This window comes from Dipodomys merriami, unplaced genomic scaffold (assembly GCF_024711535.1).
Source record: "Dipodomys merriami isolate MVZ:Mamm:240054 unplaced genomic scaffold, mDipMer1.0.p SCAF_57, whole genome shotgun sequence".
NCBI lineage: Eukaryota > Metazoa > Chordata > Mammalia > Rodentia > Heteromyidae > Dipodomys > Dipodomys merriami.
Genome location: NW_027206146.1, coordinates 4,693,559 through 4,707,162, shown reverse-complemented (window position 1 = coordinate 4,707,162; position 13,604 = coordinate 4,693,559). Strand labels below are relative to the sequence as shown.

Here is a 13,604-nt window from a genome sequence, read left to right as displayed (position 1 = left end):
TCCACACTGGAACAGGGCTGAAATGAGAAGTGTTGGCCACAGCTCTGGTCTAATCTTAAAGTGCAGCTGGAGAAGTAGCTAGAACTAAGGTGTGAGCATCTGTGACTGGCTTGTCCATCGGTTTTAAGCAACTTTTGCTGACCCTTTGGTCTAGAAGACCCAGAACACAGTAGGCACACAATAAATAAATACCGGAAGGAGTCTGTTCCTTGTCTGTGACCCAGGGCAGGGCTGCCAGCTTGCACTTGTCTCTGAGCCAGACCACATCACATGCACCAGAACAGCAGTCCAGTGGCCAAAAATAAAATCTTGGAGCCATTCATGCCTTTGCCACAGAGAGAATGCCTGGCAGTGTTACAGACAGGACCACAGACTCGGCAGCCTCAAAACCCAGACTCCCTCCTCCCTCCCAACCAGACAAACTGCTCCTGAAATTTTGTTAACTCACCCAGAAATGGTCCTCAATCGTGGGAAGCTAGACTCTGGGGGTTCAAATCTGGGCCCTGCCACTTTGGGAATGTGCAAATATGGGCAGCTGTGCTTCACTTTACCTGCCTGTAAATAGGGGTGAGAAATAGGGATAGAACTGTATAAATGCTCAAGAAATAAGAACGTTTATTCAGGTATAGCTTAGCATAGGCATCTAGACCACAGAATACCCTCAGCAAGGCCAGATACAGTGGCTCAAGCCTGTAATCCTAGCTACTTGGGAGTCAGAGATCAGCAGATGGTAGTTGAGGCCAGCCTGGGCATAGAAGTTCTGAAGACTCCATGTCAGTCAATGCTTGGGAATGCGGTTAACACCTGTACTCCTACCAACAAAGGGAAGGGTGGAGAGGAGGATCAAGGTGCAGGCCAACTCAGGTGTAAAGTGAGATTCCAACTTGAAAATAATCAATGTAAAAACATACAACCTCCAGCATTGCAAAAACAAAAGAAATCCTGAGGAGAAGGAAGCACATTTCTATTAATAATGCCTTCAGGCCTTTGCCAGGCACTGGTGGCTCACGCCTGTAATCCTAGCTACTCAGGAAGCTGAGATCTAAGGATGGCAGTTCGAAGCCAGCCGAGGCAGGAAAGTCCATGAGACTCTTGTCTCCAATTAACCACCCAAAACTGGGAGTGGAGGCTGGGAATGTGGTGGAGTGCTTTCTTAGCATGTATGAAGCCCTGGGTTCGATTCCTCAGTACCACATACACAGAAAAAGACTGAAATGGAGCTGTGGCTCATGTGGTAGAGTGCTAGCCTTGAGCATAAAGAAGCTCAGGGACAGTGCCCAGGCCCTGAGTTTGAGCCTCCATGACCGACAACAGCAACAACAACAACAATAATGGTGATGATGATGATGATGATGTTGATGTCCTCAGCTTCCCCATAGACCACAGAATACCAAATTTCTTCAGGCAGCTTTGGTAGTTGGTGGGAACGATGACGTCACTTGTTGCCAGGCAGATTTAGCACAGAATGGGTTGATAACATCACCAGTTACCAAGCAGATTCTGGCTAGGCTATAGGCGCCTATAGGAAATTCTGCGGGCTGGGATGAATGCGGGGCCTCCCGCAGGCGCTCTGCCACGTGAGCCACGCCCCCAGCCCCTCTGGCTTTCGTTATAGTTAGAACAGGGTCTAGTGTTTATACTGGCAGTGGGGTGAAGGGAAGGCCCGGATCTCAATCCGCTTAACTCTATGCCTCCCCTCATAGCTGGGATGACAGGCGTGTGTACCGCTACACTCAGCTCTCTTCGGTTAAGATGGGGTCTTGCCGGCCTTTTTCCCTTGCCAGCTACCCTCAAACCACGATCCCCCCCCCCCGACTATCTCAGCCACCTGAGTAAGACTGCAGGCGTGAGCTACCCCGTCTGTAGGTTGTTTTCACAGCCACAGTATCAAGGACTACCGGGGTCCAGGGCAGCCTACGTTCCACAACCTTGGGGTGTCTTTCTGTCCCCTCCCCACAAACCCAGGTTCTGAGTTCAGATCTAGACGTTTCCAGATCCTCAGCTCCGAGGCGTCCGCCGCCCGATATAATCCCAGGCCCGTGGCGCTGGGGCAAGGGCCGAAGAGTCTGCCCCGTGAGGCGGCATCGCCGCCCACCCCTCCCGGGTGGGTGGGAGCCTAAGATCGGACTGCTTCTCCCTCCGCGTCTCCTGCCCTCCAGCTCCCGGGGGAAACAGGCATTCCGGCCTCGGGCCCCCCTGCGCCCCACGCCGGCCGGCACAAAGGCCCCCATTCATGCCCGGCGCACAAAGCAGCCCATTCACCCGGGCCCTTAGGCCTCCGGACCCCGGTCGGTCTCTGCGCCTCCTCATTGGTCACACTCGCTGCCCATCAGGACTCGGGTCCCACCCACAAGCGCACTGCCTGCCGCGCCTCCCTCGGGACGGCTCCTTTTCCCACGGCTGGCACCCTTCGGCGAACTTCTGATTGGCCTTGTCCACTTGCCGCGTTTCTTGATTGGCTCTTGCTTGCCCCCCGTGGGGCGGGGTTACAGCTTGCCGCAGCGGGCGCTGATTGGCTCGCGCTGTGCTCGTGGGGGCGGGGCTGTCACGGAGGGCCCGCCCCTCGTTCTCCTCAGGCCGCAGCCTCAGGACAGCCCGGTAGCCGGTGAGTGCGCGGGGGGCGCCCGCAGCCCGCCGGGGCGGGGGGCGGCCGAAGGGGCTCGGCCCATGGTAGTGGAGCCGGGGGACTGCGGTCCGGGCCTCGGCGGCCACCAGGAAAGGGCAGTGGCGCGGACGCTCACCTTAGGGCCCGGAGGGACTGCGGCGGGGGAGTGGGGTCGGCACCCCAGCACCCGAGCTCCCACTGTGTGCCCGAGTTCCTACTGTGTGCGGGGCCGGGTCGGGGGCCTCGCTGGCGTCGCGGGAGTATTCGACACAGGGGAAACTGAAACTGCCTTTGGGCCCTGGAACGATTTATTACCTGAGTCATTGCCCCAGGCCCCCGCCCCCGGGGTCACACTGAGTCCGGTTTCTCTGGTCGTGACCTCCGGGGTGGGGCAGAGGTGAGGGGACGACTGCGATCCCTGGACCCTGGCGCTGTCCAGTTCATGACTGAAATCCAGGTGGATTCTCAGTGTACCCATTTTACAGAGCAGAGGTGGCTGCAGGGTCGGGTGTGGCAGGGAGAGTGCCCGGGATTTGAACTCAAGGCCTTGAGCTCTGCATAGCCTTCACTATGAGTCTTGAGAACATCTCTTCACCACTCCGTGCCTCGGTTTCCCCATCAGAGGAATGGAGCCGTGCTCTGGCCGGGGTGGGTGGGGCAGTTAAGATCATCCTATCATACACGAAGGGCTGTTTTCAGCGAGCACAAAAGCAACTGGGCACAGCCCGGCGCCAGTGCTCACGCCTGTAATCCCAGCTACTCAGGAGGCTGAGATCTGAGGATGGCGGTTCGAAAATCCGTAAGATTCTTACCTCCAATTAGCTAGCAAAAAGCCACAAGTGGAGCTGTGGCTGAAGTGGTAGAACGCCAGCCTCGCGTGAAAAACTCAGGGACAGCGCCCAGGCGCCAAGTTCCAGCTCCAAGACGGGTACCAAACAACCACAACCACAACAAACCAGCCACACGTGGGGACGCTTGGTGCTCTTTTCAGTCCCCGGGAGATACAAGTCCAGAAGTCCAGAATAACATGTTGTCGTCTTCTTGGGTTCTTTCTGTGGATTGCATGACTTTACTTTCAGGGTGGGGGAAACTGAGGCACAGAGGGACTAAGAGACGAGGCGCTGGGCCGGGCCCCTTTCGCCACCGTGTTTTATTAATCGCCTGCGCCGCAATTCCCAGAGGGGTTTAAAATTGAGGCCCAGAAAGCCAGAGCGGGATTCAAATCGCGGGAATCCTGGGGCCTCTGGTCCGGGGCCTTGACCTTTGCCCATCGCAGAATATGTGGGGGAGGGGGGGAAGGGGGCAGGTGGAAAGCGGCCCGGGGCTCTTCCCTCCCGGCCCCACCCCCGGCCTGGCCCCTCCCCTGCCCGGCTCCGCCCCAGGCGAGTCCCGCCCCCTGGCCCGCAGGTGCAGGCTGACGTCAGCGCCAGGCCCCGCCCGGCGGCGCGCCAGGCCCCGCCCCGCGCTGGACCGCAGAGGTGGCCGCACCTGGGTGCTTGGAAAAGGACGGGGATCCCCGCGCCCCCTCCCCGACTCCCGCTCTGGACGGCACCCCCAGGTAGTGAGCAGGGCCCGGGGCCGGGAGGACGGTGGCCGCAGAAGCGCTCGGTCTTGGGGGGATGGGGCTTGGGCTGTGGGCTCCTGCATGGGGGGGCGGGGTGGGGACCCAGCAGTATAGTCAGCCCAAGGACAGAGCCGCGAGGCCGCGCTCCTGAGCCCGGGGCTGAGAACTAGAGTCCAAACCCCGGGGTCTGAAGGAGAGCTGGGACCTCCACCCTTGTGTCTGAAGGAGGAAAGTTGAGGCCTGGGTCCGTAGGTCTGAGGGAGGAGGCTGGGATCTGGACCCCAGGGTCTGAGGGAAGAGGCTGAGGGCTAGATCCCTGGGTCTGAGGGAGGAGGCTGAGGTCTGGATCCTTGTGTCTGAGGGAGGAGGCTAGGTCTGAATCCTTGTGTCTGTGGAAGGAAGCTGAGTCTGGACCCCTGGGTCTGAGGAGAGAGGCTGTGGTCTGGATCCCTGGGTCTGAGGGAGGAGGCTGGGGTCTGGATCCCTGAGTCTGAGGGAGGCTGGAGCCTAGATCCCTGAGTCTGAGGGAGGAGTCTGGGGTCTGGATTCCTGAATCTGAGGGAGGAGGCTGGGGTCTGGACCTCTAGGTCTGAGGGAGGAGGCTGGGGTCTGGATTCCTGAATCTGAGGAGGAGGCTGGGGTCTGGACCCCTGGGTCTGAGGGAGGAGGCTGGGGTCTGGATCCCTGAGTCTGAGGGAGGCTGGAGCCTAGATCCCTGAGTCTGAGGGAGGAGGCTGGGGTCCGGACCCCTGGGTCTGAGGGAGGAGGCTGGGCAGGACGCCTGGGTGTCAGCAGAAAGCCCAGGTCAGAGGCTGGATGCCAGCAGCACCAACCCCTGCCCAGGGGCGGATCCCTGGCTCCTTTTCCCTTTCACCTGGGCAGCGTCCCTCCCAGGGCAGTGCTCTCACCTGCCTGGGGACAGTAATGAGCTTGGCGCTGTCTCTGCACTGGGGCGGGAAGCAGAGTGCCGGGCTCTGGCTTGGGCCACCCAGAACCCCACACATGCTGTCCAAGAGGGCAGGGCAGCGGGTAGAGGAAGAGGCTGGCCTGGACCCCTGGATCTGAGAAAGGAGGCTGGGGTCTGAGGGAGCAGGCTGGACACTGCTCCCCCACCCCCTTGCTGCAGGGAGGTGTAAGACTGGGTGATTGCAAAAATTTTTAAATGCTTCCTGGTCAAAGGCCACAGGGCTGGGTAGGAAGTGGGGGATAAAGTCCGGGGGATGGGGCTCATTCTGGGTGTTTTGAGGTCACATGAGGCCTGGGGTGATCCTTGGCCAGCAGCCAAGGGGACTGGGGCAGCCTTGGGGACTCTGAGGCAGTGGAGATCAGGGCTGGGCCTCTCAAGTAGAGAAGCCCCACGCAGGAACTTTCCCTGACTTTTCCCAGGTGGCCTGGTAATTGCTGGGTTCTGTGTCTGTGGTCCCTGGAGGGTGAGGCGTGGCCCATGTCCCGGGTTCCAGACTCTCTTAAAAGATCTCAGATAAGAGTCAGGTCCCCCTCAGGAGTTCCTTGGGGTTACAGGCAAAGAGTGTCCTTTATACCTCACCTACCACCCTCCTCCTCACCATCACACACCTGCAAGGTTCTCAGTGCCAAACCAGGAGGCACATTCCTGCCCCAGGGCCTTTGCACAGGCATCTAGAGTGCTTTTCCTTCTGGCACCCCTGTGGTTTTCTCTCTTCCACTCTACCAGGTTGTTATGTAAAAGTGCTGTATGATGAGATTCCCTCCCTGGCCACCCCAATAAAACCTTAGTACCCCCTGAGTCCTAACATTCCCCTCCCTTGCTTGGATTGATTTTATTGGTATTTCTTGCCATATGGCATCCTCTTCAATTTACTTATTTATCTTTTTATCTGTCTCCAAGGGTTAGAGCATACTGTCTAACATAAATAGAACACAAGCCAAATGTGCATTTAAATTTTTCTAGAAGCCATGTTGAAAAAACAACAGAACATTTGAATGATTTTTCATCTAGTAAATCCCAAACAGATTGATTTCATTTGCTCTGAATATAAAAAATATCAATGAGCCTGGTACCATGGCTCACACCTGTGATCCTAGCTACTCAGGAGGCTGAGATCTGAGGATCACAATTCAAAGTCAACTGGAGCAGAAAAGTCCAAAAGACTTTTTTTTGTGTGTGTCAATCATGGGGCTTGTACTCAGGGCCTGGGCGCTGTTACTGTGCTTTTCATGTTGAGCCACAGCTCTACTTCTGGTTTTCTGGTGGTTAATTAGAGATCAGAGTCTTACAGAGTTTCCTGCCCTGGCTGGCTTCGAACTACCACCCTCAGTTCTCAGTCTCCTGAGCAGCTAGGATTACAGGTGTGAGCCATCAGTGCCTGGTTCAAGCGATTCTCATCTCCAACTGACTACCAAAGAAACTGGAAATGGAGCTGTGGCTCAAGTGGTAGAGCACCAGCCTTGAGCAAAAAAAAAAAAAACCCTCAACTCCCAGTTTAAGCTCCAGTATGTGCGCACGCGCACACACACACACACACACACACACACACACACACACACACACAGAGTTGCACAGAAAGGAAGACCATTAGGGTCCGTAGTCTGGCTGACCTCCTTTTCTGCCAACTTCCATCCTCTGTTCTCAGCCTTCCAAGTAGCTAAGATCACAGGTATTCTGGCTTTGAGATGGGCTCTCCCTCACTCTGCCCAGGCTAGTTTGGAATTCTCTATCCTGCCCTAACCTCCTGAGGAGCTGGGATTCTGCACCAGGGTCAGCACCCCTAGCTAAGTTGCAGAATGTATGAACGAATGGGTAGATGGGTGAGGGAATGGAATGATGGACTGAGTAATTAGTGGATCAATGTGTGGCTGGGGTGGATAGATGGAGGGTAGATGGACAGAGGGAGGGATGAAAGGGTAGATGGGCAGATGGGTGGATGGATGGATGATAGGTGGATGGATGATGGATGGATGAATGGATGGGTGGATGGCTTTTGAGTGGGTGATGGATAGTGCATGGGCGGATGATGTTTGGATGGATGATGGATGGATGGTGGGTGGAGGGTGGGAAGATGGTGGGAGGACGGTGGGTAGATGGTGGGTAGATGGTTCATGGTGGGTAGATGGTGGATGGTGGGTGGAGGATGATGGGTGGATGGTGGGTGGAGAATGGGAGGATGGTGGTGGATAGGTGAGGGGCAGGGCTGGAGGGAGTTATGGCCTCTGAGCTCAGGTTGTGCAGATGCGCAGGGCGATGCAGGTGGACAGAGGCTGCCCGCTCCTGACACACCTTCTCTCTCTCAGCAGACCATGGCAGCAGTGACCCTGTCTGTGCCCGGGCGGAAGGCGCCCCCCAGGCCGGGCCCAGTGCCCGAGGCGGCCCAGCCGTTCCTGTTTGCGCCCCGCAGTGGGGGCTCGGGGGGACCGACGGCGGGGGGCGGCCCGCAGGTGGAGTGGACTGCGCGGCGTCTGGTGTGGGTGCCCTCGGAGCTTCACGGGTTTGAGGCGGCGGCACTGCGCGATGAGGGCGAGGAGGAGGCTGAGGTGGAGCTGGCTGAGAGCGGCCGGCGGCTGCGGCTGCCCAGGGACCAGATCCAGCGAATGAACCCGCCCAAGTTCAGCAAGGCAGAGGACATGGCTGAGCTGACCTGTCTCAACGAGGCTTCCGTGCTGCACAACCTGCGCGAGCGCTACTACTCCGGGCTCATCTACGTGAGTGTCCCTGCCACAGCCCCCCCAGGGCCCTGCCACCCCGGGCTGCCTTCTAAATGGCCACATCAGCACCCCATGTAGTTGGTGTTATCTGTCATCCTAATTAATGTCAATGGACAAGCATAGGAAATGACACAAACTCTGTCTATTCATCCCATGGCCTCAGACAGAGCAGAATTTGTTTAGGATCTTCATTTTTATGTGCAGAAGGCCCCCAGGCCCAGAGGGGTAACAATGAATCTGACATGCCAACATCACAAGTTCCAGGACGTTGACTCAGCAAATATTTAATTAGAAAAATTGTTTTTTGCTTTTTGTCAGTTGTGGGGCTTGAACTCTGGGCCTGGTCCCTGTCCCTCAGCTCTTCAGCGCAAGACGATCGCTCTACCACTTAAGCCACAGCACCACTTCCGGTCTTTTGGTGGTTTATTGGAGATAAGAGTCTCACAGACTTTCCTGCCCAGGCTCGCTTTGAACTGTGATCCTCAGATCTCAGCCTCCTGAGTAGCAAGGATTACAGGCGTGAGCTACCCGTGCCCTGCTAGAAAAAACTCTCTCTCTACCCCCAATCTAGGGCTTGAACTCAGTGACTTATAAGCTCTACCACTTGAACCATACTTCAAACACCCTTGTGTGTTTGTTTGTTTGTTTGCTAGTTCGTTAGAGATGGAGTTTTGTGGATTCTCCTATCTGGGCTGGCTTTGAACTTATGATCCTCCAGATCTCAGCCTCCTCAGTGAATTACAGGTGTGAGTCACTGGCACCACCTAACTATCATTATAAAACATTTGAAGCCAGCGCTGGCAGCTCATGTCTGTAATCCTAGCTACTCAGGAGGCTGAGATCTGAAAATCAAGGTTCAAAGCCAGCCTGGGCAGGAAAGTCAATGCGACTCTGATCTCCAATTAATCACCAGAAAACTGGAAGTGGTGCTGTGGCTTAAGTGGTAGAGCACTGGCCTTGGGCTGAAGAGCTGAGGGACAGGGCCTAGGCCCAGAGTTCAAGTCCATGATCAACAAAATAAATAAATAATTGAGAACTTGGATTCTTGCTCAAGTGGTGGCGTGCTTGCCCAGTGAGCACAGAGCCCTGAGTTCAGACTCTAGTACTGCAAAGAAAGAGAGTGATGTCTGTTTCACAAATCAAGAAATGGTCACCTGGGACAAGGGCATCACTGAGAACTGGCACACTCAGGTAGTCAGGGTACAGGCTTAAAGAAAGGTGAGGCAGGCCAGGTGCCGGTGGCTCATGCCTGTCATCCTAGCTACTCAGGAGGTTGAGATCTGAGGATCACAGTTCAAAGCCAGCCAGCGTAGGAAGGTCTGTGAGACTCTTATCTCCAATAAACCACTAGAAAACCAGAAGTGGTGCTGTGGTTCAAGCGATAGAGCACTAGTCTTGAGCTGAAGAGCTGAGGGACAGTGCCCAGGCTCAGAGTTCAAACCCCATGACCGACAAAAGAAAAGAAAAGAAAAGAAAGGTAAGATGAGAATAGCCAGGTATGGTGGTATACAACTGCAATCCTAGCACTTGGGAGGCCAAGGCAGGAGGAGCAAGAGGTGTAGGACAACCTGAGTTGCCTAGGGAGATGCTGTCTCAAAAAAAGCAAAAAATAGGGGCTGGGAAGGTGGCTCAGTGGTAGAGCGCTTGCCTGGCATGCATGAGGCCCTGGGTTCGATTCCTCAGCACCACATAAGCAAAAAGAAAAAAGCTGGAAGTGGCGCTGTGGCTCAAGTGGTAGAGCGCTAGCCTTGAGCTGAAGAGCTGAGGGACAGCGCCCAGGCCCAGAGTTCAGGCCCCACGACCATACCAAAAACAAAAAAAGCAAAAAATAGATTAAAAAATAAAAAAGAAAAGAAAAAGAAAAGTAAGATGGGGTTGATGATAGCAGGATTGATTGAGGTGGTCTGAACAGACCACTCTGCATTCATCACCTGCGGTCTGCTCAGTATTAAATCATTAGTACCAAGAGATGGGAGCGGCCAGGTATTCTCAGACCTGGCTTGCGTCATCTGGGGATTCCAAAAGAATCTGACACCTTACCTCAGAAACCAAGCGGGCAGTGTGTGTGTGGGGGGGGGGGGGGGGGAGTGCTGGGGGAGGGGAGTGACATGAGTTATTTTATTTTTTATTTATTTTAAATAAGCGGGCAGTGTGTGTGTGTGTGTGTGTGTGTGTGTGTGTGTGTGTATGTGTGTGTGTGTGTGTGTGTATGGGGGGAGTGCTGGGGGAGGGGAGTGACATGAGTTATTTTATTTTTTATTTATTTTAAATAAGTGTCCAGGGTGGCTTTAATGGGCAAGATGCAGGGTTAGAGAAATTGTCCAGGAATGCCGGCCTTAACAGTGGAGATGAGGAAAAGTGGCCGGCAAATATTTACTGAGCTCTCAAGTTGTGCTGGGCACCATGCTGAGAGCTGTTGGCTGCTCCACTTTCACCTAGACGCCGGGGTCTGTGGATGCCACCTGCCATCCAGGAATGTGGAGTGAGCAGGGGCCTGAATGAGGCCCAAACAGCAGGTCAGGCCGCACATTGGGAGTCTGTCCAGCCCTGCCTGCCCAGGCTCACTTAGCTCAGGTGTGATGGGTTGATTTGGGGGTCACTTGGCTTGTGGTATCAGAAATGGGATTTGAACTCAGGGCTGTCTGCTCCTAGATGGGGTCACCCCCTTTCCAGGTTGCAGTGGCTGCAGGAGAGAAGCTTCTTGCCTGAGCCCCATCCCTGGTCCGGAGAGACCAGCGTGGCACCCCAACACTTGGCCACCTTTTAGCTTAGCTTTTCTTTCTTTTCTTTCTTTCTTTTCTTTCTTTTCTTTCTTTCTTTCTTTCTTTCTTTCTTTCTTTCTTTCTTTCTTTCTTTCTTTCTTTCTTTTTCTTTCCTTCCTTCCTTCTTTCTTTCTTTCTTTCTTTCTTTCTTTCTTTCTTTCTTTCTTTCTTTCTTTCCTTCTTTCTTTCTTTCTTTCTGTCAGTTGTGGGGCTTGAACTCTGGGCCTGGGCGCTGTTCCTCAGCTCTTCAGCTCAAGGCGAGCGCCCTACCACTTGAGCCACAGCTAAACTTCCAGTTTTCTAGTGGTTCATTGGAGATCAGAGTCTCACAGACTTTCCTGCCCTGGCTGGCTTTGAACCTTGATCCTCAGATCTCAGCCTCCTTAGTAGCTAGGATTATAGGCGTGAGCCATCCGTGCCCAGCTGTCCCTGAACTTTTTTACTCAAGGCTAGCACTCTGTCACTTTGAGCCACAGCACCATTTCTGGTTTTCTGGTGTTTTATTGGAGATAAGAGTCTCACAGACTTTGCTGCGCAGGCTGGCTTTGAACTGCGATCCTCACATCTCAGCCTCTTGAGTACATAGGATTACAGGTGTGAGCCACTGGTGCCCAGCATCCTTTAGTTTTTTAATAAACTTTTTTTTTTTTTTTTTTTTTTGGGTCCGGTTGTAGGGCCTGAACTCTGGGCCTGGGTGCTGTCCCTCAGCTCTTCAGCTCAAGGCTAGCGCTCTACCACTTGAGCCACAGTGCCACTGCCGGCTTTTTTCTTTTTGCTTATGTGGTGCTGAGGAATCGAACCCAGGGCCTCAGGCATGCAAGGCAAGCGGTCTACCACTGAGCCACCTTCCCAGCCCCTTTAATAAACTTTTGAATGTATGTAGCTTCCAGGCAGGGTGCCCACTCTTGTGTGTTCTGCAGGTGGAGGAACTGAGCTTGAACAGGCTTTGGACAAAGTCACACAGCTAGGAATACGACCCGACTGGATTTGAACCCAGGCTAGCCTGACTCCAGACCCCAGGACCTTAGCACAGCACTAGGAAGATTATTCAGAAGACATAAGATAGTAGCTGCTGAAGCAAGAGAGCCAGTGAACTGAGGCCTCAGAAAGAGAGAGGGAGGGAGGGGGCAAGACAGAGAGAGAGAGAGAGAGAGAGAGAGAGAGAGAAAATTCTATTTTTTTTGGGGGGTCCGGTCGTGGGGCCTGAACTCTGGGCCTGGGCGCTGTCCCTCAGCTCTTCAGCTCCAGGCTAGTGCTCTACCACTTGAGCCACAACGCCACTTCTGGCTTCTTTTTGCTTATGTGGTGCTGAGGAATCGAACCCAGGGCCTCATGCATGCAAGGCAAGCGCTCTACCACTGAGCCACCTTCCCAGCCCGAGAGAAGATTCTAGAAGCTGAGACAGGAAGCAAATTAGGCCCCAGTAATGATGAGTAGAACTTTGTGATCACTTGCTTCCTTGGGTCTACGTTCCATCCCTCATGGCCTCATTCTCTCACATCTGCGCATGGCTGTCAGGTTGGGGTCACTCCAGCCGCTATCATGGCTGATGCGTTAAGCACATGCTAGGTTTTGGGGGCCCCAGCCACCCTGGGTTTGCTGATTGATCCACTGCTGGTCCTGTGGGTCGAGTTGCTCAGCTCAAGGAAATTCAATGTCAGTCCCCCCTCCCGTACCCCAAATTGCTGAGGACTTCTGTCTTTTTAGGGAGTCCCTCCTGGCTCTTGGCACTTCTAAGCCCTTCTAGGCGGTACTGCTGGGAACTGAGGCTCCAAGAAAGCAGATCCTTTCTGCCCGGGCCCCCACAGCCGGTGAACGCCCCGTCAGGCCTCCATGCCGGGCTGGCGGGCTGGCATGGCTTTGGTCCCAGGTGGCCCACATTTCAGTGTTGGGGCCCCGCCTTGGCCTGCTTGCTTTCCACCCTTTCTCTTCCTTAATCCTCCCTGCCTTGTAAAGAGGGGGCTCAGCCCCTGCTGGAGCCTAGGGGGGCGGTGGCGGGCAGGCAGCCCTTCCAGATCATTCCAGCCCGGCTTCTGCCATGGTTACCCCAGCAACTCCGTTGTCCCCCAACCTTCTCTGTACCAGGCTGCCCCCCTTTCTTGACTGGCTCAGGTTTCGGCCCTGGGAAGCGGGTGTGGCTGGCCTGGGGGTGCCTGTGGAGGGGGCACCCCGTCCAGCCAGGAGCAGGGGCCTGGGCGCCAGCAGCCATGAGATACCCCGGCAGGGAATGCGGTCTGGGCACCCCACCCTCCCGTTGAGAGGCGCAGGCAGACACCCGGAAAACCGGTCCTGCTGCTCCTGTCGGCCCCACGCCACCTGTTAGAAGCTGAAGCCCAGGAAGCGGAGCCGCGCCCTGCCTCGGTCTGACTGTCTCCTTCCTCCCTTCTTTCCTTCCTTCCTTCCTTCCTTCCTTCCTTCCTTCCTTCCTTCCTTCCTTCCTTCCTTCCTTCCTTCCTCCCTCCCTCCCTCCTTCCTTCCTTTCCTTGTGCTAGCCTAGGAAGGTCCCTCAGCTCTTCAGCTCAAGGCGAGCGCTCTACCACTAGAGCCACAGCGCCACTTCCCATTTTCTGGTGGTTTATTGGAGATAAACGTCTCACAGACTTTCCTTCCCTGGGCTGGCTTTGAACCGTGATCCTTAGATCTCAGCCTCCTGAGTAGCTAGTATGACAGGCGGGAGCCACTGGCACTCGGCTTTTTCTATTTTCTTTTCTTTCTTTCTTTTTTTTTTGGTTGGTCGTGGGGCCTGAACTCTGGGCCTGGGCGCTGTCCCTCAGCTCTTCTGCTGAAGACTAACGCTCTACCACTTGAGTGTCAGCCCCACTTCCAGCTTTTTCTGCTTATGTGGTGCTGAGGAAGCAAACCCAGGGCCTCATGCATGCAAGGCAAGCACTCTACCACTGAGACACCTTCCCAGCCCCTTCCAGATCCTCTTTCCTATGTCTCGTAAGTAACTCAGATAACAGGCCTGCCCCACCATACTCAGTTTATATAC

The 13,604-nt window shown here is 55.0% G+C and overlaps 1 protein-coding gene across 6 annotated transcripts in view; it reads left to right on the top strand.

Annotated features, from left to right (window-relative positions):
* Window positions 1-2,571: 2,571 nt before the first annotated feature.
* The window catches only part of Myh14 (myosin heavy chain 14), a 52,016-nt gene continuing 40,983 nt past the window's right edge, over window positions 2,572-13,604 (top strand). For 2 of the 6 annotated variants that reach the window (XM_070000909.1, XM_070000905.1), the window contains exons 1-2: window positions 4,094-4,163; window positions 7,440-7,847. In XM_070000909.1, coding sequence (XP_069857010.1) covers window positions 7,446-7,847 — 402 coding nt within the window. In that variant the 5' untranslated portion in view covers window positions 4,094-4,163; window positions 7,440-7,445. Of the gene's footprint in view, window positions 2,606-4,093; window positions 4,164-7,439; window positions 7,848-13,604 lie in introns of those variants that run through there. The other 4 variants (XM_070000910.1, XM_070000911.1, XM_070000907.1 and 1 more) reach the window with 3 other exon arrangements.